This window comes from Dipodomys spectabilis, unplaced genomic scaffold, assembly GCF_019054845.1.
Source record: "Dipodomys spectabilis isolate Male_0828 unplaced genomic scaffold, ASM1905484v1 ptg000234l, whole genome shotgun sequence".
In the NCBI taxonomy this organism is placed as follows: Eukaryota; Metazoa; Chordata; class Mammalia; order Rodentia; family Heteromyidae; genus Dipodomys; species Dipodomys spectabilis.
Genome location: NW_024870911.1, coordinates 18210291 through 18237129, shown reverse-complemented (window position 1 = coordinate 18237129; position 26839 = coordinate 18210291). Strand labels below are relative to the sequence as shown.

General features: G+C 48.0%; 2 protein-coding genes across 3 annotated transcripts in view; one reads left to right on the top strand and one right to left on the bottom strand.

Annotated features, from left to right (window-relative positions):
- The first annotated feature begins 4095 nt into the window (after positions 1 to 4095).
- Positions 4096 to 14553, top strand: Gdf11 (growth differentiation factor 11). Its single transcript, XM_042698860.1, has 3 exons — positions 4096 to 4588; positions 9880 to 10277; positions 11269 to 14553. Exons 1-3 carry the CDS (start codon positions 4096 to 4098, stop codon positions 11647 to 11649), a joined length of 1272 nt encoding a protein of 423 aa, XP_042554794.1. The 3' UTR covers positions 11650 to 14553.
- The window catches only part of LOC122124161 (SAP domain containing ribonucleoprotein), a 65925-nt gene continuing 52684 nt past the window's right edge, over positions 13599 to 26839 (bottom strand). The window contains exons 10-12 of one of the 2 annotated variants that reach the window (XR_006150500.1): positions 25463 to 25552; positions 21140 to 21365; positions 13599 to 14514 (exon numbers count right to left, since the gene is read on the bottom strand). Coding sequence is in view for 1 of the 2 variants with exons in the window: in XM_042698861.1 (XP_042554795.1) it covers positions 21324 to 21365; positions 25463 to 25552 (132 nt within the window). In the remaining variant the exon portion in view is untranslated. Of the gene's footprint in view, positions 14515 to 21074; positions 21366 to 25462; positions 25553 to 26839 lie in introns of those variants that run through there. The other variant, XM_042698861.1, reaches the window with a different exon arrangement.

Here is a 26839-nt window from a genome sequence, read left to right as displayed (position 1 = left end):
CCTAGCTACTCAGGAGGCTGAGATCTGAGGATCATGGTTCAAAGCCAGCCCAGGCAGGAAAGTCCAAGAGACTTTTTTTTTTGGGGGGGAGTCCAGTCGTGGGGCTTGAATTCTGGGCCTGGGCGCTGCCCCTCAGCTCTTCAGCTCAAGGCTAGTGCTCTACCACTGGAGCCACAGCGCCACTTCCAGCTTTTTCTGTTTATGTGGTGCTGAGGAATCGAACCCAGGGCCTCATGCTTGCAAGGCATGCACTCTACCGCTGAGCTACCTTCCCAGCCCCCCCCCCCCCCCAAGAGATTCTTATCTCCAATAAACCACTGAGAAAACCAGAAGTGGTGCTCAAGTGGTAGAGACTAGCCTTGAGCTGAAGAGCTGCGGGACAAGCATTCAGGTCCAAAGTTCAAGCCTCATGACCGACAAAAAGAAAAAAAAGAAAAAAGAAAAGGACTTCTGGTGTATTAACCAATCTCACTGAACTTTTGCTTAGTACTGGTAGTTCACACCTATAATCCTAGCCACTCAGAAGGTTAAGATCTGAAGATCAGACCGAAAAGTCCCTGAGACTCATGCCTCCTATTGTCAAAAGGCCAGAAGTAGAGATATGTCTCAAGTGGTAGAGCACCAGCCTTGAGCAAAAAAGCTCAGGGAGAATGCAAGGCCTGAGTTCAAGCACCAGTACACACACACACACACACACACACACACACACACACACACAAATCCATCAATACAGAGACCCAAGGAAGGAGTAAATTTAGTCAAGAGATTCAGGAGGTGCTTGGGGGTGGGGATTGAACCCCGGGTCTTGCATATAAGAAGCACACATTCTACCACTGAACTACAGCCCTGTCCTGGGAGCTGTTCTAGGAAAAAATCAACCTGTGCAAAGATTTAGAGATAATCTTAGGAGAGAGGAATTTTCTGCTTTGCCTGGCCTTTGCAGTGTCTTGGCTTGCCCCTCAGGTCTAGAGTTTTGGCTGGTACAATTTATCTACTATCTTGTCTGGGCTGGATGCCTCTGGAAGATAGAACCTGAATCTGATTTATCTTTGAACTTTCCATTAGAAGTGTTTGGTGAGGAAGTGAAGACTGGGCTACCTTCCCTAGAAAAGAAGGCGATTACAATTTTGTTGAGGAAATTTCATGAGAGAGAAACACTGAAGAACAGGACATAGCTAAATATTTGATAAAGGCAACCACTGCTCTTTGGGATGAGAAGGGAAAGGGAAAGAATTTTGAAGGAGAAGCCCATGAAGGTCTCTATTGATTACTATGTAATCCTTAAAACTATTTGAGGGTAAGTATTGTGGTCCAAACTTTTTTTCTTTTGCTCAAGGTTAGTGCTCTACCACTTAGTGCTCTACCACCTGAGCCATAACTCCACTTCTGGCTCTTGGCCGGTTAAGTGGAGATAAGGGTGTCATGGTCTTTCCTGCCCAGGCTGGATTTGAACTGCAATCCTCAGATCTCAGCCTGCTGAGTAGCTAGGATTATGCCTGGAGCCCCAATTTTTTCCCTCATTTTGCTCTAGCTCACCTACCCAACTCTGCTCTTATGCTTCTACCAACCCAACTTTAAGATATTTTATTATTGTATTGAGTTTTAATTCCAGAATGGAAATCAACAACACCCCTCTACTTGGTCTGAGAAGCTCAATAATGAAGTTCATCTTCCGCCTCCCCCCCCCACAAATGACTGACCTTGTAAATATTTACCATTTGCCTAGTAATCTCCAAATTGTGAGGACTGAGAAATAGCCCTAGAGGAACTAAGGTCTTGAGGAGGTAACCAGCACTTGAAGTTAAGTTCTCCCAAAGCATTTTATCACGAAGCATTCTTCCACTCTGCTTTCTGGCTGTGCCTAAGGTCACATCTCCTTATAAGAGGGCTGGTCCCACATCTGAGTTTCTCTCCTGACAACTTTCCATCTCCATTCAGGCATCTGGGCACAGCATTCTCCCATTCTGAGCCTTCAGGTATTCTTTGTTTTGTTTTTGTTGTTGTTGTGGGGCTTGGAATCTAGGCCTGGGCTTTGTCCCTGAGCAATTTTTTTTTTTTGGGGGGGGGGGGCTGGTCATGGGGCTTGAACTCTGGGCCTGGGCGCTGTCCCTCAGCTCTTCAGCTCAAGGCTAGTGCTCCACCACCTGAGCCACAGGGCCACTTCCGGCTTTTTTTCTTTTGGCTTTTATAGTGCTGAGGAATCAAACCCAGAGCCTCATGCATGCAAGGCAAGTGCTCTACCACTGAGCTACCTTCCCAGCCCTCCCTGAGCAATTTTTGCTCAAGGCTAGTGCTCTACCACTTTTGAGCCACGGTTCCATTGAGCCACTTTCCCAGCCCTCCCTGAACAATTTTTGCTCAAGGCTAGTGCTCTACCACTTTTGAGCCACAGTTTCACTTTGAGCCACAGTTCCACTTCTGGTTTTGGAGTGGTTAATTGGACATAAGGGTTTTGGGGGAATTTTCTGCCCAGGGTTGGCTTCAAACCTGATCCTCAGATCTCAGCCTCCTCAGCAGCTAGGATTATAGGCAGGAGCCACCTATGCCCAGTGACAGCCCTTAGTTCTTTGTTTTTGTTTTTTTGCCAGTTATAGGGCTTGAACTTTGGGCCTGGGTGCTGTCCCTGAGCTCTTCAGCTCAAGGCTAGCACTCTACCACTTGAGCCACAGCGCCACTTCCGGCTTTTTCTGCTTATGTGGTGCCAAGGAATAGAAACCCATGGCTTCATGCATGCAAGGCAAGTGCTCTACCACTGAGCCACCTTCCCAGCCCCTGCCCTCAGTTTTTTGACACAGGGTTTCACTATGTATAGTAACACTCCTGGCTAGGCCTTCAGATGGCTAGCTAGCATTACAATCTCCATGGTGTGTGTTTGTGTATGTATGTGTGTGTGTGTGTTTGTGTGTGTTGGTACTGGGCTTGAACTCAGGGCCTGAATGCTGTCCCTTAACTTTTATCCCTCAAAGTTAGCTCTTTTACCACTTGAGCAATAGCTCCATTTCCAGCTTTTTTTTTTTTTTTTTTTTGGTGATTAATTGGAGGCTTGGCTTCAAACCTTGATCCTCAGATCTCAGCCTCCTGAGTAGCTAGGATTGCAGGCATAGGCATGAGCTGCTGGGTGCACAGCCTCCAGGGCTTCTTTAAACAACTTCTTTGGAGTACCTCTCATAGTCGGGGATCTTCCTCTTCCTTCCCCGTGGGCTCCTAGTGCTGCCACCAAGGCTGACTCCGGTTCCTGGGTCCCTATGTTTCAGGGAAACTCAGGAGTCTCTGCCTTCCCGTTATCTGCATCAAGCTCCTGATGACTCTCTGCTACCTCCCGGGTGTCTGCCCTCCGGTGTCTCTCCCTGGGCGCTGGTCTGGGCCCCATCGCCAGGGTCCCCTGCTCTCATTCTTCTCTCCGTGCCTTGACATCTCCTCTGCTCTAGTCACGCTTCTCTCTGGGCTCTCCTAATCTTTGTCTTTGACTCTCTTCCCTCTTGAGACCCGTGGCCCGGGTCTTTTCTTCTCTGCCTCTCGGTCTGTCTCTGTCTGTCTCTCTCCAAGTCTCTCCCCACTCTGACTTCTTTTCTCCCTCCTTTGTTTCCCCCTCTCTCCACTGCCTACTGGGTCTCTCCGGATCCGACCCTTTCCCCCGATCCCTATCTGCGCCCCCCCTCCCCTCCCTCATCCCTCCATCCCCGCATCTTCCTCTGGGCCGGTGCTCCCTCCCTCCTCTCCCTCCCCCTCCCTCCCTCCCTCTCTCTCTCTCCCTCGCCCTCTCTCTTTTCCTCCGCTCTCTCCAGCTCCCTCTCTCGCCTCGGATGACAGCGCTACCTCTTTTGTTGGCTCCGCAGCCAATCGCGGCCGCTGACGACACGGGGGCCGGGGCTATAAAGGGCCTGGCCCGGGCCCGGGCCCCCCCAGCCGCCCGCCCCGGCCGCCCGCCCGCCCCGCCCGCGCGCCCGCCGCCCCCGGCCCCCCCGGCCCCCCCTCGGCCGGGCAGCCCCCAATCCCGCGCCGCCCGGACCCCCTCCTCCTCCTCCCCCGCCCCCTCCCCGCGGGACTCCGGCGTCCCCGCCCCCCAGTCCTCCTCCTCCTCCCCTCCCCTGCAGCATGGTGCTCGCGGCCCCGCTGCTGCTGGGCTTCCTGCTCCTCGCCCTGGAGCTGCGGCCCCGGGGGGAGGCGGCCGAGGGCCCCGCGGCGGCGGCGGCGGCGGCGGCGGCGGCGGCGGCCGGGGCCGGGGCCGGGGTCGGGGCCGGGGCCGGGGCCGGGGTCGGGGCCGCCGGGGCCGGGGGGCAGCGCGCGAGCCGGCCCGCCCCGTCGGCGGCGCCCGAGCCGGACGGCTGTCCGGTGTGCGTGTGGCGGCAGCACAGCCGCGAGCTGCGGCTGGAGAGCATCAAGTCGCAGATCCTGAGCAAACTGCGGCTCAAGGAGGCGCCCAACATCAGCCGCGAGGTGGTGAAGCAGCTGCTGCCCAAGGCGCCGCCGCTGCAGCAGATCCTGGACCTGCACGACTTCCAGGGCGACGCGCTGCAGCCCGAGGACTTCCTGGAGGAGGACGAGTACCACGCCACCACCGAGACGGTCATCAGCATGGCCCAGGAGAGTAAGTGCGCGAGCGGCGCGGGGCGGTGCGGGGCGGCGCGGGGCGGCGCGGGGCCGTGCGCGCTCGGCTCCCGGCGAGCGGGGCGATCCCGGCAAAAAGGGTGGGGGGGGGGAGACCGTGTCCGGGAAGCTTATTTTCTGCAAGCAAACAAACACCCCCCCCCCCCCCCGCCGGCCCGCAACGTGGCTCCGGGGGCCGGGGCCACTCCGCAGAACTTTCTTCTTTTCTTCTGAGCGGTGCCGGGGGGCAGCGGAGTTGCGCGTACGCCCCGTCCCGGGAGGCTGGGGTTGAGGTGTGGGGCAGGGGAGGGAGACCTTGCCTCGCACACCCCTGGTGCCCTCCCCGACCCCCCCCCGCCGCCCCCGGTGTGTCCTGAAGGGCCCTGTGTGTGTGTGTGTGTGGGGGGGGGTTAGGCTAGAACCGAATCGCGAGGCGCGCGGACCCCTGCGGTCCAGTCCAGTCCCCGGGCGGCCGCAGTGCAGCCGCCCCGCGGCTTCCAGCATCCACTCTCCGCCCCCGGGGCTCCGTCCGCTTCTGCGCCCCGCGGGCTGCGGGGCATCTCACCCGTCTCAGGAATAGGATTCCAGAACCCCGGGTTGCTTGCTGCCCAACAGCCCAGCTTGGCACTCCTCAACCACCTGCCCGAACCGGGTCTCCGCACTGGGTTACCCCAGTCCTGACAGAGCTCCGGAGAACTCCACTCCGCGGCGCGCGGGTGGGGGTGGCGCTTAGGACATCTTTGGTTACTCAAACCTCAGTGTCCGTCCCTCATTCTACCCGCAGGAGCCCGAGGAAGATCCAGGGAGCACAGAGAAAGAACTAGATGTGGGGGTGAGGGAGTGGGAAGCTGGGGGGTGGGGGGGGGCACGCCGGTGGGACCCAGGCATCCGAGCTCCTGACCAAACGGAAGATGAACATGTTAATAGACATGAGCTGCTTTGAAATTTTATGGCCTGGAAAATCCAGGCCAATCCTATACCACCCCCACCTCCAGTTCTCCCTGGGGTCAGGTGACTCCCTCTTCCCCTCTCCTGCTGGGTCTCCCCTCCACACATACCCCCCAACTCCAGGGAACCAGGCCCCCTCTATTCCCTAGTGGAATGGCAAGGTTCCCTACCAGCACACACACACACACACACACACACACACTCACACATACTCTTTGGTTTTATGGCTCTGGACAGCAGAGCAGGGAGACTGGTTTATTGGCAGATGGGTCATAAAAAGCTGAGGGGCTGAGGGGAGCCCTAATAGCCCACCCCTCCATGTTAGAGGCACAGGAACACAGGTGTGCCCCTGGGAGGCTGAGGGCCTGAAGCACTTAGTTCTGCAGAACTTAACTGCACAGTCCTTGGGCAGTGTTGTGAAGAGGACGCAGAGAACCGGGGAAGTTAAACTTGGTGGCGGGTCAAGGCAGGGAGCACTGGTTCTGGGTTCCTTAGTCTTCCTTCTGTTTCTAGGGTTTCTGCCTTGGGGAGCGAGGGTCAGTCTGAGATTCACAGGAATGGGGGAGGCATTCTAGAAAAATAGTTGTAGAGGAATTCTGATTTCGCGCGCGCTGGAAAATGAAGGGTGCAGAGGGAAAATGATGTTCCGGTCTATGTGTTACAGTGTAAGGATGTCCAGGATGGAAGGGTTTCTAGGCTGTGATGTTCTTGCTGCCACTCTCAGCATCCCTTAACATTAAGGCCTGAGCCCACAGTTAGTTCTGGAAATAGGGATGCATGAAGGGAAGGGACCTTTCCTGTGTACCGGATTGGGCAGCCCAGCTTAGTCGGGGTGGGGTGTGAGGGAGGGAAGGACAAGCTCGTGGGGTGGGGTCTTACCTCAACTTCCCCTCTAGTACCACCCCCCAGGACTTGGGTTAACTAGGACTAGGTCTCCAGCCAGGTATATTGTACGGCCCCTTTAAGAGTCTAGCAGTGCTCTTAAGACAGGGAGGGGGAGTGGAGGGGAGGGGAGGGAGAGAGGGGAAAAGGAAAAAGAGACTTTTATAGTCTAATCCCCAGGGACCCGCTTTAATAAGAGACTTGTGCTCTGCTAATCGGGGGAGGTGTTTGTCAGCAGAGATGGCCTCTGCTCCCCTCCTCCCTGCCTCCCCTCCCCCAGCCCTGTACAGTGGACCCCAGCCCCCACCTCGCCCAGGCTGCGGTGCCTGCCTGCCCTAGTTCCTTCGACCCTCTCAGGCGCTCTCACCCCAGCCTTCATGAGAACCCAGCCCCCTGCCCTTCGGGGAGCCAAGCCCAGCCCCTTAGTTTGTCTCTCTGGCACACCCCCTGAGGCCCCTGCCCTCTTAGCCCCAACCTTCTGCCCCCAGGCCTTCCAGCCTGGGTTGGGAGAGGGGTGTAGTGGGGGGGAGGGAGGAAAGGGGGGAGAGAATGGGGAGGGGGTTGGGCCTTTGCTGAAAATAGTGCAGTGACCTCTCTCCCCCACCAGCACCGCCTACTAAACCTGACCTGCTGCCTGCCACCAACCAGATCAATCCAACACAGATGTGGCCCCTTCCCTTCCCCACGAGTGCTGGGGGGGGGGGGGGACGGGAACGACATGTGTTGGGGACATTCTCAAGCCCCATTTCCCTCTGTAGCTCTACCTGCTTCCCCTTTGTTTCTCCCTCTGCACCCTTTCTGCTCTTTTCTCTACCCCTCTTACCTCTAGCTTAATTCCTACCCACTCCTTTCCAATTCACTACCTCAGCCTTCTGCAATTCCCAAACTGACTTCTTCCCTTACTGAGATCTAACCTGCCTTCATTCCAAGATCTCTCCATTTCTCCTCTCCCTTTTCCCACATCCACAGAAGTGTAGGTGTGAGAGTTCTCTAGTGTGGGTGAAGAATGAGGCTAAGGAACCAGATTGTGGGGACAAGACTCTGGTACCCAATCCATTACCTCCAAATCCTTGCTCAGCTTTGGTAGACATAGGTTTAGAGCTTAGAGAGTTAAACCAACATTGATTGAGAATTACCTCTACCACACTGAAAAGTGTGGTAGGTAAGGAGTCTGGCAGTAGTTAAAACCCACTGGTGGCCTGGGGTCTGGTGGCTCATATCTATAATCTTAGCTACCCCGTAGGCTGTGATCTGAGGATCACTGCTCGAAGCCAGCCAGAGCAGAAAAGTCCGTGAGACTATTTTCTACAATAAACCATTCAGAAAAAGCCAGAAGTGGCGCTGTGGCTCAAGTGGTAGAGCACAAGGAGACTGGGGACAGTGCCCAGGCCCGGAGTTCAACCTCCAGTACCAGTTAAAAACAAAAACAAATCCACTGGTGTTGTAACCAAAGAATAAGAGTTTAGGAAAAATTGAAGTCCTTGCCTGTATAAGATCCCAGCATGGAATGTTGAGTACAGCTTTGTACTTATGAGAAATCTGTTCACAAGGAGATGAGTAGTTAACAGCAAAACCCAGGTAATTCCTATGCTGTAATTAGGCACATTATGCCATGTGGACTGTTGCTTGTCATTCCAGATCTCACTAGTAGCTTCCCTGACCCAGCTACTACTCTCCTAATCTCTGAATCTCCACTCCCCGAGTCCCACTCCACTGCACCTTTACTGATGCTCCCACCAGTAGAGTAACTGTGAGGACTACCAGAGCACGGGGACCTCAGAAGAACCAAGGAAAAGATGCTACAGGACAGAAGAACTTTGTGTATCATGTTCTGAATATATGGAAATCATTAAGCACTTTCCTCCCCATCTCAGCTCCTTTTGGGGAGGTTGGGGGGGGGGGTGTTGATGGGAGACACCATATGCTAAGTCCTTCAGAATGTGAAACCTGGGCATGAAAGACTTCATAATTTAGGGCACTCCCAACTATTTAAGTAATTAGGAAGAAGGGAGAGAAATCAGAACTGAGGAAGACACAGGGGATGTATATATATATATTATATATATATATATAATATATATATATATGCATACACTATATATACATATTTTTTTTGTTGGCTGTGGGGCTTGAACTCAGGGCTTGGGCACTGTCCCTCAGCTCTTCAGCTCAAGGCGAGCGCTCTACCGCTTGAGCCACAGTGCCACTTCCGTTTTTCTACTGCTTTATTGGAGTTAAGAGTCTCACGGAGTTTCCTGCCCCAGCTGGCTTTGAACCGTGATCCTCAGATCTCAGCTTCCTGAGTAGCTAGGATTACAGGCGTGAGCCACTGGCGCCTGGCGAGAACCAATATTTATCAATACCTATTTATGGCCCCCAATAAGGGAAAATGGATCAAAATGTAAAGTGGGGTGTTAAAACTTTTTAAAAGACTTACTGTAGCAGTAGACTGAGGAACCAAAGAAAGCTCGGGGGAGAAAGAGACAATTGCTAATAATTAATGTCATTTGCCGAAAATGATTTCTGACACTGTGCAAATAGCTGGGGCCAGTGGGCACCCTGGCTCATGCCTGTATAATCCCAGCTTCTTGTGATGTGAAGATAGGAGGGTCATGGTCTGAAGAGGTCAGCCTGGGCAAAAAGCTTGAGTCTCTACCTGAAAAATTGTTGATTAAAGCTAAAAATACTGGGATATGAATCAAGTGTTAGAATGCTTGACTATCAAGTACAAGACCCAGAGTTCAAACCCCAGTATCACAAGGAAGGAAGGAAGGAAGGAAGGAAGAAAGGAAGGAAAGAAGGAAGGAAGGAAGGAAGGAGGGAAGGAGGGAAGGAGGGAGGGAGGGAGGGAGGGAGGGAGGGAGGGAGGGGAGAGCTGGGGCAGTAGTGGCAATGAGGAAGCTAAGGGAATCTGATTTAGGGGAGAGGGAATGGGCAATCTGTTAGGTGTAAAGGAATAAGATGAGAAGCCTAGATCTGAGTTCTACTTTATGAGGCAAATTTAGCCTATACTCTCTCTGGACCTCTCAGATCTCCTCTAAGGCCATTTTCTTTTGGGGGTGGGATACCAGGCTCCACCATTAAACAGATCAGAGCAGACCTGAGGAAGAGGAAGGCAAGGTAACCTGAGTACAGCAGGAGTAATGAGGCACACTGAAGATTCAGAGAAAAAAGTTGTGGTCTTACATGCTTGGAAAGCTCTGGAAGGAAGAATTACCTAATAACTAGCTTTACAGGTCATTGGGTAGAGGGGAATCTGTAGCTTAGTGAAACTGGTACAGATCAGGAAAGCCTAACAGTCATCATCCTAGAGAGGAGACACTCTTGGGTACCAGAGGCGCGGGAGAAGGGTAAAGAAGAACTGGAAAACTCAGGCTCAGAAGAATCTGCCAATGCCACCCAGGGTTGCTGAAGCTCTACACAAACACTCTTTGCTGATGCTGTGCCCTTCTCTCTTATCAGCTGACCCTGCAGTGCAGACAGATGGCAGCCCTCTCTGTTGCCATTTCCACTTCAGCCCCAAGGTGATGTTCACAAAGGTACTGAAGGCCCAGCTGTGGGTGTACCTTCGGCCGGTACCCCGCCCAGCCACGGTCTACCTGCAGATCTTGCGACTGAAACCCCTAACTGGGGAAGGGACCACTGGGGGAGGGGGTGGAGGCCGGCGCCACATCCGTATCCGTTCACTCAAGATTGAGCTACACTCACGCTCCGGCCATTGGCAGAGCATCGACTTCAAGCAAGTGCTACACAGCTGGTTCCGCCAGCCACAGAGCAACTGGGGCATCGAGATCAACGCCTTTGATCCCAGTGGCACAGACCTGGCGGTCACCTCCCTGGGGCCAGGAGCTGAGGGGCTGGTGAGCAGGGGGCCGGAAGTGGTGGTGGATATGGCCCTGAGGAGGTGGGGGATGTTAGAAAAAGTGGACTAGGCATGTGAAAGGATTGGGGACCAGTGTTCTTTCCTCTGGGGTCAGGAGTTGATTCTAGAGGCATAGGGTGTTGAGAGTGGCAATTAAAACTATCTAGGGAGGGGCTGGGAAGGTGGCTTAGTGGTAGAGTGCAGGCCTTGCATTCATGAGGCCCTGGGTTTGATTCCTCAGCACCACATAAGCAGAAAAAGCCACAAGTGGTGCTGTGGCTCAAGTGGTAGAGCGCTAGCCTTGAGCTGAAGAGCTGAGGGACAGCACCCAGGCCGAGTTCAGGCCCCACAACTGACAAAACAAAACAAACTTATCTAGGCTGGGCACTGGTGGCTTACACCTGTAATCCTAGCTACTCAGGAGGCTGAGATCTGAGGATCATACTTCAAAGCTAACCCCAGCAGGAAAGTCCATGAGACTCTTACTTCCAATAAACCATCAGAAAGCAGGAAGTCGCTGTGGCTCAAGTGGTAGAGCACTAGACTTGAGCTGAAGAGCTGAGGGACAGTGCCCAGGCCCAGAGTTCAAGCCCCACGACTGACCAAAAAAAGCAAAAACAAAACAAACAAAAGTTATCCAGGGACTCAAGCCAGGCAAACAGCTGAAAACTGGATTTGGGATAAAGAAAGGTGTCAGTTAATGGGAGATGGGGGGGTGGCACTCACAAACTGGCCCCTGAGGCCCTGGGCCAAATTGCTGATGAGGCTCAGGTTGGTAGAAAAGGGAGAATCAGGGGAGGTGAGTTGAGATGGTTAGGTGACAAAAGTGTGTAGAAGATAGGGTCTGTCTGGGGTTAGTAGCGATGGAACAGCCAAGAAGTCAATGGTTTCTGTTCTGATGCCCCTGTGAGAGGCAGCAGGGAAAGGAACAGGGAAGATCTACTGTTCAGGGCTATGTCACATCTCTTTCCCCTCTCCCTGACCCTCAGCATCCTTTCATGGAGCTTCGAGTCCTAGAGAACACAAAACGGTCCCGGCGGAACCTGGGCCTGGATTGTGATGAGCACTCAAGCGAGTCCCGATGCTGCCGATATCCTCTCACAGTGGACTTTGAGGCTTTTGGTTGGGACTGGATCATCGCACCTAAGCGCTACAAAGCCAACTACTGCTCTGGCCAATGCGAGTACATGTTCATGCAAAAGTATCCACACACCCACTTGGTGCAACAAGCCAATCCAAGAGGCTCTGCTGGGCCCTGCTGCACCCCAACCAAGATGTCCCCAATCAACATGCTCTACTTCAATGACAAGCAGCAGATTATCTACGGCAAGATCCCTGGCATGGTGGTGGATCGCTGTGGCTGCTCCTAAGGTGGGGGACAGTGGATGGCCTCCCCCATAGACCCTTCCCCAAGACCCAGCCCTGGCCCTAATTCCCCCAAGCCCTACAGCTCCCTCCGCCTCTTCCCATGAACACCACACCTTGTTCCCTGACCATGCAGTGTGCAATACAACAGAGGGAGGCAAGTGGGGGATTGAGGGGTGAGGGGTTGGGGCAAAGGGAAAAGGAGGGGCATGGTCAGGGTAAGGCAGTGTCGGAGGTTTGCGGATGAGAAGGTTTGGCAAGAAGACAGAGATGTAGAGACAGAGGTAGAGATGGAGGAATAGAGACAGGAGCAAACTGAGCAGCATGGAGAAGGCAAAGGGACGGAGAGGCAGACAAGACAGGAGACTAGGCAGAGACAAATGCTGAGAAAGAGACTGACATGGAGTAATAAATGAAAGCCCCACACCAAGCCTCCTTTTTTCTACTGGCAAGGTGAGAGGCTTGGTGTAGTTTGGGGAGTTCCCCTGATTACTCAGTAGGAAGAAATCAAAAATCCATTCTTAGATTCTTCCCTCTCCCTCCAAAAGTTGCCAGGGGAAGGGAAACAAAGACAGGGGCAAAAGTAAGGATTTGGGAATTTTATTTATTTATTTATTGTGACTTTTTTTTTTTTTTTTTTTTTTGGTATTTGGCTTTACTGGAATAGGGGGCCCCTGCCCACGATGCCCCATTTGTTCCTTATTCCTCAAACCCTGTTCTTCCCCAATACCCACTTAAGCACTTGTATAAAGCCTCCAGGGTTGGGAATGGGATTGAAGGGCAAGAGGGCTAACACAAAGTTTCTACCCCATAATCACCCTAACTAACCTTTTTGAGCCAAATGGGGTTGAGGTGAGTGTTCATGGAAACAGGTTAGGGTTTAAGAGCTGGGGGAGAGAGGGAGCCCTCAACATCCAGGATCTATATGAGAGCCACCAAACTAACCCTCAGGCCCACTTTTATGGTATTATTTTGCCAGGGGGTACAACCTGCTTATGCCCAAATTCCCCTCAGCCAAGAGACCAAAGAGCCTGTGGAATGCCTCTGCTCCCAGCCTCTATCTTCAGGTCAAGAAAAAAAAAAAAAAAGATACAGATCCCAGAGTCCTCCAGGTCTGGGAAGGGTTAGAAAGGGTCTAGGAAGTAGTAAAGAGGCTGAAGGTCACAGGGCATTTGAATCCAAATCACTGCTCGGGGCTAGGGAATAAAGCCAGCAGACCAAGGTGGAAGGGATTCTGGAGATGGGGACATTTTAGTCCCCCAACCCCAAAGCTCAGGGTAGAAGGAGGGAAAACAAGGGAGTAGAGTGTCTATAATTTTTATCTTTTATTTTTGGAAAATAGTATCTGGCAGCAGGGAGGGGTGGTACAGCGGGGTACAGCATGTGACAAGGCCAGTTACAGCAGAGGATGAGAAGGATGGAGACCCTCTGATTTGGAAGGCTACAGAGCAGGCAGATGTTGCCACTTCAAGCCACTAGTTGAGCCCCTTCATTCCTTTCACAATCCTCACCCACCCTCCTCTGGACTCACTGTGCCTCAGTTTCTTCCCCTCGATGGAATGAAAAATAGCAGCACCCGCCACAGCCAAGAGATGAATTCTGAGCACTTACCACGGGCACTTTATGGACATAAAATACCTCTCGCTGTGGGACTAGATAACCAGGGCACCAGAGTGGTGGTGAAGATATGTGAGGCTTAGCAGAGTCACAGGCTTCGAAGTACAAGTTCCCCTCTGCCTCCCAGCTGGACAGTGCCTGAAGCCACGGAGTTGAGAATCTCCATACCCTACCCATACCTCACCAGCTACCTCCTGGCTCCAGCCAAGAGCCTAGAGGGAGGAAGTATGCAGCAAAAGAATTCCGTCTATACAGAGTCAGCAGTTCTGGTCTGGCAGAAAAAAAATACTGAAGTAAAGCACAAGCTGGTGAGCAAGCCTAGAAGACTTGTTCTTCCTGAGAGCATGTCTCTCCTGCTTAGACCAGACCATGGAAGGGGCAAAGGTATGTGATCAACCTTGGGAAGGTGATGTTACTAAGTCTTAGCATCTTTCTCTTATTCTCATAGTGAGAAAATGAGGTAAGGTGCTTTATAAAGGAGTGACTTTTCAACTTACTTCCCATATGGCGACCATGTTAACCCCAAGCCTCTCCTCTGGCTCTGTTCATCCCTTCTAACCCAGTCTTGGAGAACAAGACACCCTTGACTGTCAACACTATTTACATTTCCTTGGTGGAAGGATAGGAACAGAAAAGTGAAGATGCTTGCCTCTAAGGGCCAAATGCCTCTTGATGGGGTGGGGGTTGAACAGTGGGCACCAGTCAACTTCCCTCAATAGTCTAGAGTTAGGGCATTAAACTTGGGGGACACTTAAAACATTGCCCCTTTATTACCATCGTAAAGAGCTTTGCAAGGAGGGAGAACTCTTAGGAATATAAGTCCAAAAGCTGAAGTCTTCCTCATCCTTACACATCCCCAAAGAGGCATGGGAACAAAGAGGCTTGGGGACATGGCCCAGCTCCCTAAAAGGAGCTAGTCCTTACCCCCACCACACACACCTTGTGTGTGTGGACCTGGTCAGTGCCCCTCCAAACATACCAGTTTTTAGTGTAATTATTTACTTTTTTTGTGTATTTGTTACATCATGTGTGTGATTGCCTTTGTTTGTTAAGGGTGTCTGAGAAGTATGGGGCTGAGAGGGGTACTGGAATGCCAGGAAAGGACTTCTTCACTGAGATCAAGGCTTCCTGGAAAGAGGAATCATTGCAAAAAGGCCATCAGGCAGTTTTCAAGTTATGTGACAGAGGGCAAAGATGGCCATAGGGTGCTCTGAGTTTTGGGATGGTCACATGACACAATCCAGCACTTGAACCTGAAAAAAGAAAAATAAAAGCAGTCAAAGAGTTTAGAATTCAGTGCTGACCTCTTCTCCCTAATCAAGCGCCACATTTACACCATGGAGACCAGGAACTGAAGAGGATCTAAAGGGGTCCTTGGAACGAGACAGAAAACACTAAAGGATTGTGGGATGAGGGTTGGGACACAGAAAATAGGAAAGGGAAGGGATTTAACAATTCTTTTCTGGAAAGTCTGAATTCTTCTCTGAAAAATTCTCTGAAGACATCTCCAAATCTCTTCAGAATGAACAATGTAAGTTCTCTTGGGATAATATAGCTGATGTCTCTCCTATTCTGCAGTCCTTAGTCCCAGGTAGTTTCAACACAGTCACCAAAACCCATGAACCACACCAACACCCATTCCTGTTGCCTGTGCAACAAGCACCTCAAATACTGCGCCCACAACAAAAATTGTCCCCATATAGACAGCACCATTTGTTCCAGGGACAGGAGAGCTGAAGGTGGCAAGAGAATCTTGCTTGGTTTACATTAGAAATAATGATGGGAGGTAGAAATGGGAGGATTATGGCTAGGGGACAGCCTGTGCAGAAAAAGGAGATCCTATCTTAACAGAAAAATCTGGGCATGTTGGTATAGCTCTGTCATCCCAGCTAGGACTAGGATTGCAGGACAGTCTAGGGAAAAAGTCAGACCTTTTTTCAAAAATAGCCAGAACATGAACCAGGCATGGCTTAAGCAATAGAGTGATTCCCTAACAAATGTAAAGCTCGAGTATAAGCCCCAGTGCTGCCCCAAATAAACAACAAAAAACTTCTGTGACATGAACCTGACCCAACATGAAGGAAGACCCAATGAGAGTTTCAATGTACTTCTCCACGAGCATACTGGTCTCCACCCACACCAATGACAAAACATGGGAATGGGTAAAGCTGAGACTAGATGAATAATAAAAATGCTACATCTGGGTTGGGAATGTGGCTTTGTGGCTCAAGTGGTAGAGTGCTAGCCTTGAGTAAAAAGCTCAAAGATAGTACCTAGAGTTTAAGCCCTAGAACTGGCAAAAAAAAAAAAAAAGTTCCATCTTTCTATTTTCCTCCAAAAGAACTGCTTTATTTGTTCAGTGCTAGTAATGGGGCTTGAACAGAGGGCCTGCACTCTAACTTGGCTTGCGTATTCAGTTCAGCCGATGCTTTACCTCTCCACATCTATCCCTAGCTTTTAGCCTGAGCCAATAATGGGTCCTATTACCCATCTGTCCACTGCATTGAAAAGGCATTCAGAAGAAAGTATAAGATGACTAATAGGCTTTCTCTCTCTCTCTCTCTCTTTCTCCCCACCCCTTCCCCCCTTCTGCCAGTACTGAGGCCTGAACTCAGAGCCAGCCCTTGTGCTCTCACTTGACAACATTTTTACTGGTTAACTGGAGATGAGTCTCACTGACTTTGCTGGCTTAAAACTGCAATCCTCAGATCTCAGCCTTCTAAGAAGCTAAGTTTACAGGTGCAAGCTACAAGTGTCCAGCCTACTAAAAAGGTTTTTCCCCCTTTTCCCAACCCTCCTTCAAGATAATGCACAAGTAGTTATCCTATAATCTGCCTTTAACCAGGTTTTGCATGTGAGGAGCTGGAGGAAGAAAATCAATGCCCCAAATGACAAAGTCAGCTTTCCTGCCAATGATCCGGGGCTAAGAGAGTACCTACAATTCTCTGCAGTCTCTACACCAAAAACAATTGAATAAGTAAGCACATGTACACATACACAGGGCTATTCCACTTAACTCCTATTCTTTTTTTTTTTGTCTGTCATAGGCCTAAACTCTGGGCCTGGGCACTGTCCCTCAGCTCTTCAGCTCAAGGCTAGCACTCTATCACTTGAGCCACAATGCCACTTCCAGCTGTTTTCTGGCCTATGTGGTGCTGAGCAATCAAACCCAGGGCCTCATGCATGCAAGGCAAGCACTCTACCACTGAGCCACCTTCCCAGCCCTTTATTTTTATTTTTATTTTTTTGCCAGTCATGGGGCCTGAACTCTGGGCCTACGCGCTGTCCCTCAGCAATTCAGCTTAAGGCTAGCACTCTACCACTTGAACCACAGTGCCATTTCCAGCTTTTTCTGCTTATGTGGTACTGAGGAATCAAACCCACGGCCTCATGCATGCAAGGCAAGCACTCTACCACTGAGCCACCTTCCCAGCCTCAACCTCTATTCTTTAACTAGAACCTACTTTTAAAAAATGCCACTTAGCCTAAGTTTTAATTGTAATAAACCTAAAAACTAATATTTACTGACTGACTGCTATGCAAAGTATAGCACGCAAATCATGGTACATAATATGGGACCAGTTAATTTTCACTGTAACCTTCACAACAGGATTCCAACCATTTAGAAAATAAAAAAAATTAAAAAAAAGATTTTATTTAGTAGTTTGCCCAGGTCTCGGAGCTGGTATGATAGAACAAAGAAATCTAAACATCTAACACATAGCATTACATTTTAATCTATTATTTATTATTTTATTGATATGAAAGGTTGGAAACTAAATATAGGGACAACAAAGAAGAAAAATAATGAAAAAAGTCAGAAACCATGGAGTTAAAGAGTTTAAAGGTGTGAAACCTTTCATTTTCTTTACTTTTGTTAGTCATGGGCTTGAACTGTGGGCCTGGGCGCTGTCTCTCAGCTCTTCAGCTCAAGGCGAGGGCTCTACCACATGAGCTACAGCGCCACTTCCAGTTTTTCTGGTGGTTTATTGGAGATAAGACTTTCCGGACTCTCCTGCCTCAGGACTCTCCTGGCCCAGGCTGGCTTTGAACCTCGATCCTCAGATCTTAGCCTCCTGAGTAGCTAGGATTATAGGTGTGAGCCACTGATGCCCAGCTAAACCTTTCATTTTCAATCCCCTTAAAGGAAAAACAAGGGTCTAGAAACACCAAGAGCAGGCAAGGTTAGATTTGGAGAGAACCTGTGTAATCACAAGTGGCACTGATTGTGAGAAGCTTCTTAAAAGAGAACAGGGAAAAATGGAAAAACCATATCCTGTCTTAATGATCTGAGTTCCTCCCTCCCTCCATTTCCCATGTGAATTATAGCAAGAAGACTCAGTTTAACACCAATAAGTTTTGCTTTCTGACACCTTCCTTCTTACAGCCTTCAACTCCACACAAGCTTCTAGCTTTCTATTTTCAGTAATTCTCAAGAAATGGGGCAGGACAAAAGACATTTTAGGGATGGAAGAGAAACAGGATTACTCTAGAAAAAGGTACAGATTTACAGCAAAGGAAGCTTGTTCTCTCCACAGCTTTTAAAGACCCACCCCCACACCCCACCACTTTTTGTTGCCAGTCCTGGGGCTTGAACTCTGGGCCTGGGTGCTGTTCCTGAGCTCCTTTTGCTTGCTCAAGGCTAGCGTTCTACCACACTTGAGCCCCAGCACCACTTCCAGCTTTTTCTGTGATTAATTGGTGATAAGTTTCAGGACTTTCCTGCTAAGGCTGGCTTTGAACCTCAATCCTCAGATCTCAGCCTTCAGAGTTGCTAGGATTAATGGCGTGAGTCACTGGCTCCTGGTCAAAGACTTCCACATTAAGAACTTCAGGGTATGCAGGGAACATCACAGCTTCAGAATAAGGAAAAGTCAACTGACCACATCTAGATGTTGGATTACCCAGGAGAAAAAATAGGGGATAGAAGGGGTACTTGGATCCTAGATAAAGAATTACAAGCCTAGAAGTCTGTTCTATCTAAGCAAATAAAATGAGGTTTTACCTTTGGGATTAGACATAGACATGGTATACTATGCGTGCTCAAAAGTGTGAAATAGGGCTGGGAAGGTGGCTCAGTGGTAGAGCGCTTGCCTTGCATGCATGAGGCCCTGGGTTCGATTCCTCAGCACCACATAAGCAAAAAGAAAAAAGCCGGAAGTGGCGTTGTGGCTCAAGTGGTAGAACGCTAGCCTTGAGCTGAAGAGCTGAGGGACAGCGCCCAGGCCCAGAGTTCAGTCCCCACGACCGGACCCAAAAAAAAAGAAAAAGAAAAAAAAAAGTGTGAAATAACAATGAGACAAAAAACGGGTTGGGAAGGTGGCTCAGAGGTAGAGTGCTTGCCTTGCATGCATGAGGCCCTGGGTTCGATTCCTCAGCACCACATAAGCAGAAAAGGCCTGAAACGGCACTGTGGCTCAAGTGGTAGAGCGCTAGCCTTGAGCTGAAGAGCTGAGGGACAGCGCCCAGGCCCAGAGTTCAGGCCTCATGACTGGCAAAAAAAAAGACAAACACCATACTTGGAGGTTAGATTCTCCCCCTTCCCCTTCTTCTTTCTTCTCCTCAGGGGAGGGGAGGATGGTACTAGGGCTTGAATCTAGGACACTGACCTCTCTCTCAGATTTTACTCATGGATGCTGATCTACCAACTGAGCCAATGCCTTCAGTCTGGCTTTTTGCTGGTCCATTTGAGACAGGGTTTCATAGAGACTTTTCAGTACAGTCTGACTTCAAATCCTGATCTTCCAGGTCTCACTCTCTCTCAAGCAGCTAGAATGATAGGTGTGAGCTACCAGCAACTCAGCTGGAACTTAGTCCTGAACTGCAGAAATGGAAAAAAAGTTAACAAGAAGAAAAAATCCTTACATATTGAGAAACACTTTATATTTCTGGAAGGTCATGGAAGATAAGGAGCCATTGCTTCTTCACTTACATCCTGGGGTAGAAATTCTTACAGAATCTATAATCTCTCTCAGCACAAAAAGAATAATTCTCTGATTGTTTTCTTATAAAGACAGTAAGGGGGGAAAAAAGAAAAGAAAAGAAAGCTAATCCAGAGATTGGAGTCTGAAGTTAAAGAAAGGGAGGAGGCAGAAGACTGATGAGAAGAGGAAAAGTCACTCAAATTGTACAGTTTGAAGAGATGAAAGTTTAACCAATTTTCTCTTCTATTCCTCAGTTCTACAAAGTCTCAGATGAAGCAAAATTCATAAATGGGCAAACCTTTGGATCTGCTCTCCACAGTATAGTTTTGCTGAAGTGGTCTCTGCTTTCTTTACCCATGATAGATTTATTTAGCCGGGCAGGTTTTCATACAAACAACAAACACAGAATCTAATTATGGAGCTGGGCTCAACGCCTGTAATCCTAGCTACTCAGGAGGCTGAGATCTGAGGATCAAGGTTCAAAGCCAGCCGGGGGTTGGAGGGTGGGGTGGGAGAGGTCTGTGAGACTCTTATCTCCAATAAACCACTCGAAAACTCGGAAGTGGTGTTGTGGCTCAAGCGGTAGAGCACTCACCTTGAGCTGAAGAACTGAGGGATAGTGCCCAAGCCCAGAGTGTTCAAGCCCCACCACAAAAAAAAAAAAAAAAAAAAATCTAATTGTGGAAGCAAAGATTCCAGGTAAGGTACCAGGCTTTTAAGTTTTATGACTTCACACCTCCCCTCCACTAAAAAAATAAACCAAGCTTTTATAGATATCCAAGTAGAAAGACTAAAAGGAGAAATACACCACTAACACATCAAAAATACTAAATACTAGGTCTCAAACATATATACAACTTCAAGTACAAGCAAGCAGCCTGCTTGGGCTGACTATACTTTTCTAATCAGGAGTCTCAGCAAGAAACATCACTGCCAAAACATCAATGGCATATTTAAATGAAACAGAATAAACTAGCATCCTAATTTGACTTACTGGGCTTGATAAGAAAGTAGAGGTAGGGTTTGGAATGTACCTTAGTGCTCAGTGGTAGTGTTTGTCTAGCATGTCCAAGGCATTGGGTTTAATCCCCAGCACACATGCACGCAAGCCAGGCGGTTATTTTACTAGCTCATGCCCCTAATTCTAGCTACTCAGGAAGCTGAGATCAGAGAATTAGTCAGCCTGGTTAGAAAAGTCCTGGAGATTCTATCTCCAAATTAGCCAACAAAAAAGCCAGGCTAGACATATGGCTCAAGTAATAAAGCACCAGTGGAACAAGTACAAGGCTATGAGTTCAAACTCTAGTACTGGCAAACAAACACAAACAAACAAGAAGCATCTAGTCCCACTGCTTATGTATCAATGATGTAGGTAATGATGCTAAATATCTGACACCTGTCATGCTTTATCTAAGGAATATCCAGGCCATTTACCCACACGAACTATATAACCAACAAGGCCAAGCAAAATGACTTCTGGTATTAGTATCATGCTAGGCCATCCTGGAAAATAGGGCCCTTCTTACTGTGGGATTCTGACACATTTTATCCAACAAGGCACACAAAAGAAGTTTATCAGTCATTAGCCTTTATGGTTATATCCTTTGCAGTTCCTAAAACCTCCCAAGTTTTCTCTATTTTATCTCATGATCACTTTAACCTGCTGAAGCAAAAATTCAAGGGGTAACTTGTCCTCTTCACAAAGTAGAAGGATGTCTCTAAGTGTAAACATGAGAATAAACAGGCTTAGAAGGTAGACTCAATCCTCTTTCTTATCTTCTTTTCCAAAGGATAAAAGAATTATGGCTCTAATATTTGCCCCTGCAGCTCCCCTCATCTGGTCTGATCTGGCTTTGAGAACTTAAAGGAGCACCTAATAAAACACATTGTTCTATTTTCTCTCTCTCTTTTTTTTATTAACAAGCAAAATAATTAAAAACAGAAACAAAACAACCTTAAAGTTGGAACAGCAGTAAGTCCAATTGTTGCTGGAGTTCACAGGTGAGTCTGGGGTACGTGCTCCCTCATTGAGAGCAGGACGTAGTAGACATGTGGCTGTGCATTTAGATATATATGTAACCAATAAGAAACATAGAAATGGAAACCACTGGAGAACAGAAAGCATGAAGAACTTTTCATCATGCAATCCCAAAGCGTTCTGCTCTTTTCCTCTTCTTTGCCTGTGAGGAAAAAGCAAGAAGAAAAACATTTGATCGTTAAAACAATAGTGGCCTAGGTTCCTGGTTGCTTTAACCCAAACTCACATGAATCGTCACAAGGCCAGAGGAATGATGACTCAAAGACTTCATTCCTGAGTCCTTCTAGTTATCCAGTTCAAGCTGGGAAGATTTAGTGAAAAAGGAGAATGAGGACGAAATATTAAGATGTGAGACAGGAGGGGAGAAAGAAATGATAGAAAGGGGAAAGGTTTTATGAAGGAACAGAAGTGACACTAATTTCTAGTCTCAGCAACCAGAAGGCTGAGGTAGAAGGATAATAAGAAGTTCAGGGCCAGTCTGGGCTACAGAGTGAGACCCTGTCTCACTACAAAGAAAAAGAAAAAAAATCTTGCAAAATGGCAGCTCTACCTTAGAAAAAGCTATTCTGGAAATTCTAAGTCCTGACCAGGCTGAGAAAGTCTTCCACTCCGTGCAGAGCTGGGAGATTCCAAAGGACAAAAGGGTTAACCAGGGCTGGGAAGGTGGCTCAGTGGTAGAGCACTTGCCTTGCATGCTCGAGGCACTGGGTTCGATTCCTCAGCACCACATAAGCAAAAAGAAAAAAGCCGGAAGTGGCGCTGTGGCTCAAGTGGTAGAGTACTAACCTTGAGCTGAAGAGCTGATGGACAGCGCCCAGGCCCAGAGTTCAGGCCCCATGACCGGACCCCAAAAAAAAAGGGTTAACCAGTGCTATTCAATGAGGGAATATTCTGCTTGAAGCAGTAGCAACACCTTTGAGCCTCAGGACTCCAATCCAGAGAAGTATGTAAATCTTCAATGCCAACAGTATACATTAGTGGAAGCTGGGCCAGTGGCTCATGCCTGTAATCCTAGCTACTTAGGAGTCTGAGATCTGAAGATACAGGTTCAAAGCTAGCCCAGGCAGGAAAGACTGTGAGACTCTTATTTCCAATAAACCACCAGAAAACCGGAAGTGGCACTTTGGCTCAAGTGGTAGAGTGCTAGCCTTGAGCTGAAGAGCTAAGGGACAGAGCCAGGCCCAGAGTTCAAGCCCCACAACTGACAAAAAATAAATACAATAAATAAATTATATATATATATATATGGCACAAAAGTGGATAGCAAGGCTGGACAAAAAACAAAAACAAAACAAAAAAACACTCTAGCCCTTCATCCTCCAACACACAAGAGACTTTTCAACCCAGTCACATAGAAAATTTAGTACAGATAGATTCCCTTCTTCATTCCTTCCACTCAGATGAGTTTTCAATTATGGCTGGCACTCTACCACCTGAGTCATGTCTCCAGTCTAGTTTTTCGCTGGTTAATTGGAGATTGACTGTCATAGAGTATTCTGATCTGGGCTGAATCTGAACTTCAATCCTTAGGTCACAGTCTCTTGCATAACTAGGATTACAAGTGTAAGCCACCAGCACTCAGCATAATATAATGTGTGTGTGTGCATGCATGCATGCCAGTACTGAGTCTTGAACTCAGGCCCTGGGTGCTGTCACTTGCTTTTTTGCTTAAGGCTAGCACTGTACCACTTGGGCCACACTTCCACTTTCAACATTTTGGTGGTTGATTGAAAAGTCTCATGGGTTTTCCTTCCCAGACTGGCTTTGAACCACAGTCCTCAGATCTCAGCCTCCTGAGTTACTAGGACTATGGTATAAGCCATGGCTGCCTAGCTTAATCTTAAAAGAAAGGTGAATATAGGAAGTGGAGGCACTAAAAAAGCTAAGAGCCCAGCCATACCATCATGAAATCAAACAAAAATCGGATTCATGTGAACTTCATCAGCTTAGAAGTTTCTATTCCTTTACATACACTACCTCTTCTAACAAAAGCCACTGTACCATGCCAGAAAAATCTTTATCCTCCTTAACTTGGGAGAGAACAAATATATTTACTTAGTGAACATGCTTGGTTTACAATAGTTTCCCCTTGTAAGAAGAGACTAATTCTAAGCAGTTAAAACAAGTGTAAGTTTACTTCATGATCATCCTGATAAATAAGTATGTAACCAGATACTTAACAATGTAAGTATTTTATACTCAGTAGTACAAAGACTTTAAATTCCTTTTGTTTTTTTCCTAGTGGTGAATGTAAACTGATCTGCCCTATTCATAAAACTACAGGTCTTATTATGGCTTATTTATAAGGTGATGGGTAGAGCTCACGCCTGTAATCCTAGCTACTTAGGAAGCTGACATCTTAGATCACAGTTCGAAGCTAGCCCAGGCAGAAAAGTAAGACTCTTATTTCCACTAAACTACCAAACAAGCTAGAAGTGAAGCTGTGGCTCAAGTGGTAGAGTGCTAGCTTTGAGCAAAAAGAAGGTCATTAGACAGACCTCAAGCCCTGAATTCAAGCCTCCAGGACTGGCACCAAAAAAAAAAAAAAAAAGAAAGGAAGAAAAAAAAAGAAAAGACTATGGGGAAGCAAATAAATTTTAGAGGCTATCTCTCCAGATGTTGACAGAAGAAAATCTAGATTATGGAAGTAAGATACATTATAAATACCTTGACACTCAAGAAGCTTCTTGTGGGCTGGGAAGGTGGCTCAGTGGTGGAGAACTTGCCTTGCATGCCTGAGGCCCTGGGTTTGATTCCTCAGTACCACATAAGCAAAAAGAAAAAGCCAGAAGTGGAACTGTGGCTCAAGTGGTAGAGAGCTAGCCTTGAGCTGAACAGCTAAGGGAGAACGCTCAGGCCCAGAGTTCAGGCCCCATGACCGGACCCCCCCCCCCCCAAAAAGAAGCTTGTTAGTCTACAGAAATAATTTTAACTGTCCTTTATATATACTTCTGCTGATACCCACATACTATTAGAGATACGATACTCAAATCAACAAATTATCAATGATCGATCTCAGTGAATGTCAATTACTCCAAGGGAGTCTGAGGTATAGATAAACAGGTCTTTTAAAAAGCTACAGTGAGGGCTGGGAAGGTGGCTCAGTGGTAAAAAGATACAGTAAGCCCAGGACTCAATCCTGTAATCCTAGCTACTCAGAAGGCTGAGATCTGAAGATCATGGTTCAAAGCCAGCCTGAGCAGGAAAGACCATGAAACTCTTATCTCCAATAAACCACCAGAAAACCAGAAGTGGCCCTGTGGCTCAAGTGGTAGAGTGCTAGCCTTGAGCTGAAGAGCTCAGGGACAACGTGCCCAGGCCCAAAGTTCAAGACCCATGACCACAACACCCCCCCCTAAAAAAAAAAGCTACTGGGGCAGGGCACCAGTGGCTCACACCTGTGATCCTAGCTACTCAGGAGACTGAAACTTAATTGTAAACAAAGTGTAAGAATAAGAAGCCTCACTTGTGTCCACTATCCTATTCCAGAGGGGATTTAGGCACAATTATTCTTGTGCTTAGGTTGGAGGTGGCTTTCATTTTTCTTTTTTTTTTTTTTGGTCCGGTCGTGGGGCTTGAACTCTGGGCCTGAGCGCTGTCCCTCAGCTCTTCAGCTCAAGGCTAGCACTCTACCACTTGAGCCACAGCGCCACTTCCGGCTTTTTTCTTTTTGCTTATGTGGTGCTGAGGAATCGAACCCAGGGCCTCAGGCATGCAAAGCAAGCGCTCTGCCACTGAGCCAACTTCCTAGCCCAGAGGTGGCTTTCATTAAATGATCAAAGGAAAAGGAAACATGCCCAGCAGAAAATAATAAACACTGTTGAGTAAACACTTTTGAATACTTACAACATGTCAGGCCATCATTCTTAAGCATTTTGAATAAAGCCATCCCTTTTTTTACATAGAATCATTTCACTCCATTCTGAAAATCCTAGTCTGAGGTAAGCATATTATCTCTACTTCTTAGATTGTGAAACCAAAGTACTCTATAAGTGGCACAGTCATTAAAACAAGCATTTATGACACCAAATCCATTGCTGTACTAAGTCAAACATGGAATTAAATACATTGGTGGAATTCGGTATAACTTCAACCTAGACAAAAATATCAAGCAAAAGGAATACCTTGTTATTTGGGCACTTAAGAAATAGGATGGAGAAATAAAGGTGTTTTTTCCTCTCCAACATATTTGTCCTCATTTATTTCACTTTAACAGCTCTCTAAAGCATTCTATTTTACCTCTGTATCCTCTGTGGTTCCAGTTCCAGCTGAACTTGTGACAATCCCAAATCGTTCTTTCCTCTTTTTTAGTTTCTCATCATCTTCAGACTGTTCAAAGACAAAAACAAAACAGAACAACCAGCTGAAACAAATCAGTCTTTTATTCATAAAATACACAGAAGTAAGGTTTTAATTTATTGGTTACAACATGTAAGCCAGCTTTATACCCAAGAACCCAGGATCACACAAACAACAGCAGGTGATAAAATGAATACAGACGGTGTTATGCTTTGGATAGGTTTGTCCCCAAGGGCTCATGTGTTGGAAGCTTTTTTAATATGGTGGTGGTGGAGAAAGATAGTGAAACCTTTATGAAGTAGAGCCTTATGGAAATTTTGGTTAGGTCATTGGTAGCATGATCTAGAGGGGATTAAGTATTCCTGTGGGATCTTGAGTTCTTGTGAGTGAGTTATTCTAAAAGCAAACGTAATCCAAGTCACATTCTGACATTTTTGGTGGGGGTTCTGACTTGATCTCAGAGCCTAGGTGCTATCCCTGAGATTTGCTCAATACTAGTACTTTACTATTTGAACTATAGCTCCACTTCTGGTTGTTTTGGTGCTAAATTGAAGTGTTTTAAGAACTTCCCTGTCCAGGCAGGCTTTGTTTTTTTGTTTTTTTTTTTCCAGTCATGGGGCCTGAACTCTGGGCCTGGGTGCTGTCCCTCAGCATTTTAGCTCAAGGCTAGCGGCTCTACCACTGGAGCCAAGCACCACTTCCAGTTTTTTCTGCTTATGTGGTGCTGAGGAATCAAACCCAGGGCCTCATGCATGCAAGGCAAGCACTCTACCACTGAGCCACCTTCCCAGCCCCCCAGGCAGGCTTTGAACTGTGATCCTCAGATCTCAGCATGAGTCATCAGTACTTGGTTAACTATACCTCAGTCTTTGACTTTCAGTACACACACACTCACTCTGCTTGCTTTCTAGTGAGTAGAAAGGATATTAAGAAAGCTTGGAGCCCGGCGCTGGTGGCTCACACCTGTAATCCTAGCTATTCAGGAGGCTGAGATATGAGGATCGCGGTTCAAAGCCAGCCCGGGAAGGAAAGACTGTGAGACTCCTATCTCCAATAAACCACCAGAAAACCAGAAGTGGCGCTGTAGCTCAAGTGGTAGAGCGCTCGCCTTGAGCTGAAGGACAGCGCTCAGGCCCAGAGTTCAAGCCCCATGACCGAACAAAAAAAAAAAAAAAGCAAGCTTGGGTGCTGTGAGTGAAAAACCTTACACATTAAATTTTTAGTTTTTCTACCTTTTTCATTACAACCACCAATCAGTCTACAATGGGTGCCCAATGAATATAATATAAACTGTGGAAAAACCAGGTACTAAGTATA

Bases quoted from the DNA above. Each gene is read 5' to 3' on its own strand.
- Gdf11 (XM_042698860.1), top strand. From the start codon at position 4,096: ATGGTGCTCGCGGCCCCGCTGCTGCTGGGCTTCCTGCTCCTCGCCCTG. The intron at 4,589-9,879 runs GTAAGTGCGCGA...CTCTCTTATCAG, and splicing joins CATCAGCATGGCCCAGGAGA to CTGACCCTGCAGTGCAGACA. The intron at 10,278-11,268 runs GTGAGCAGGGGG...CCTGACCCTCAG, and splicing joins GGCCAGGAGCTGAGGGGCTG to CATCCTTTCATGGAGCTTCG.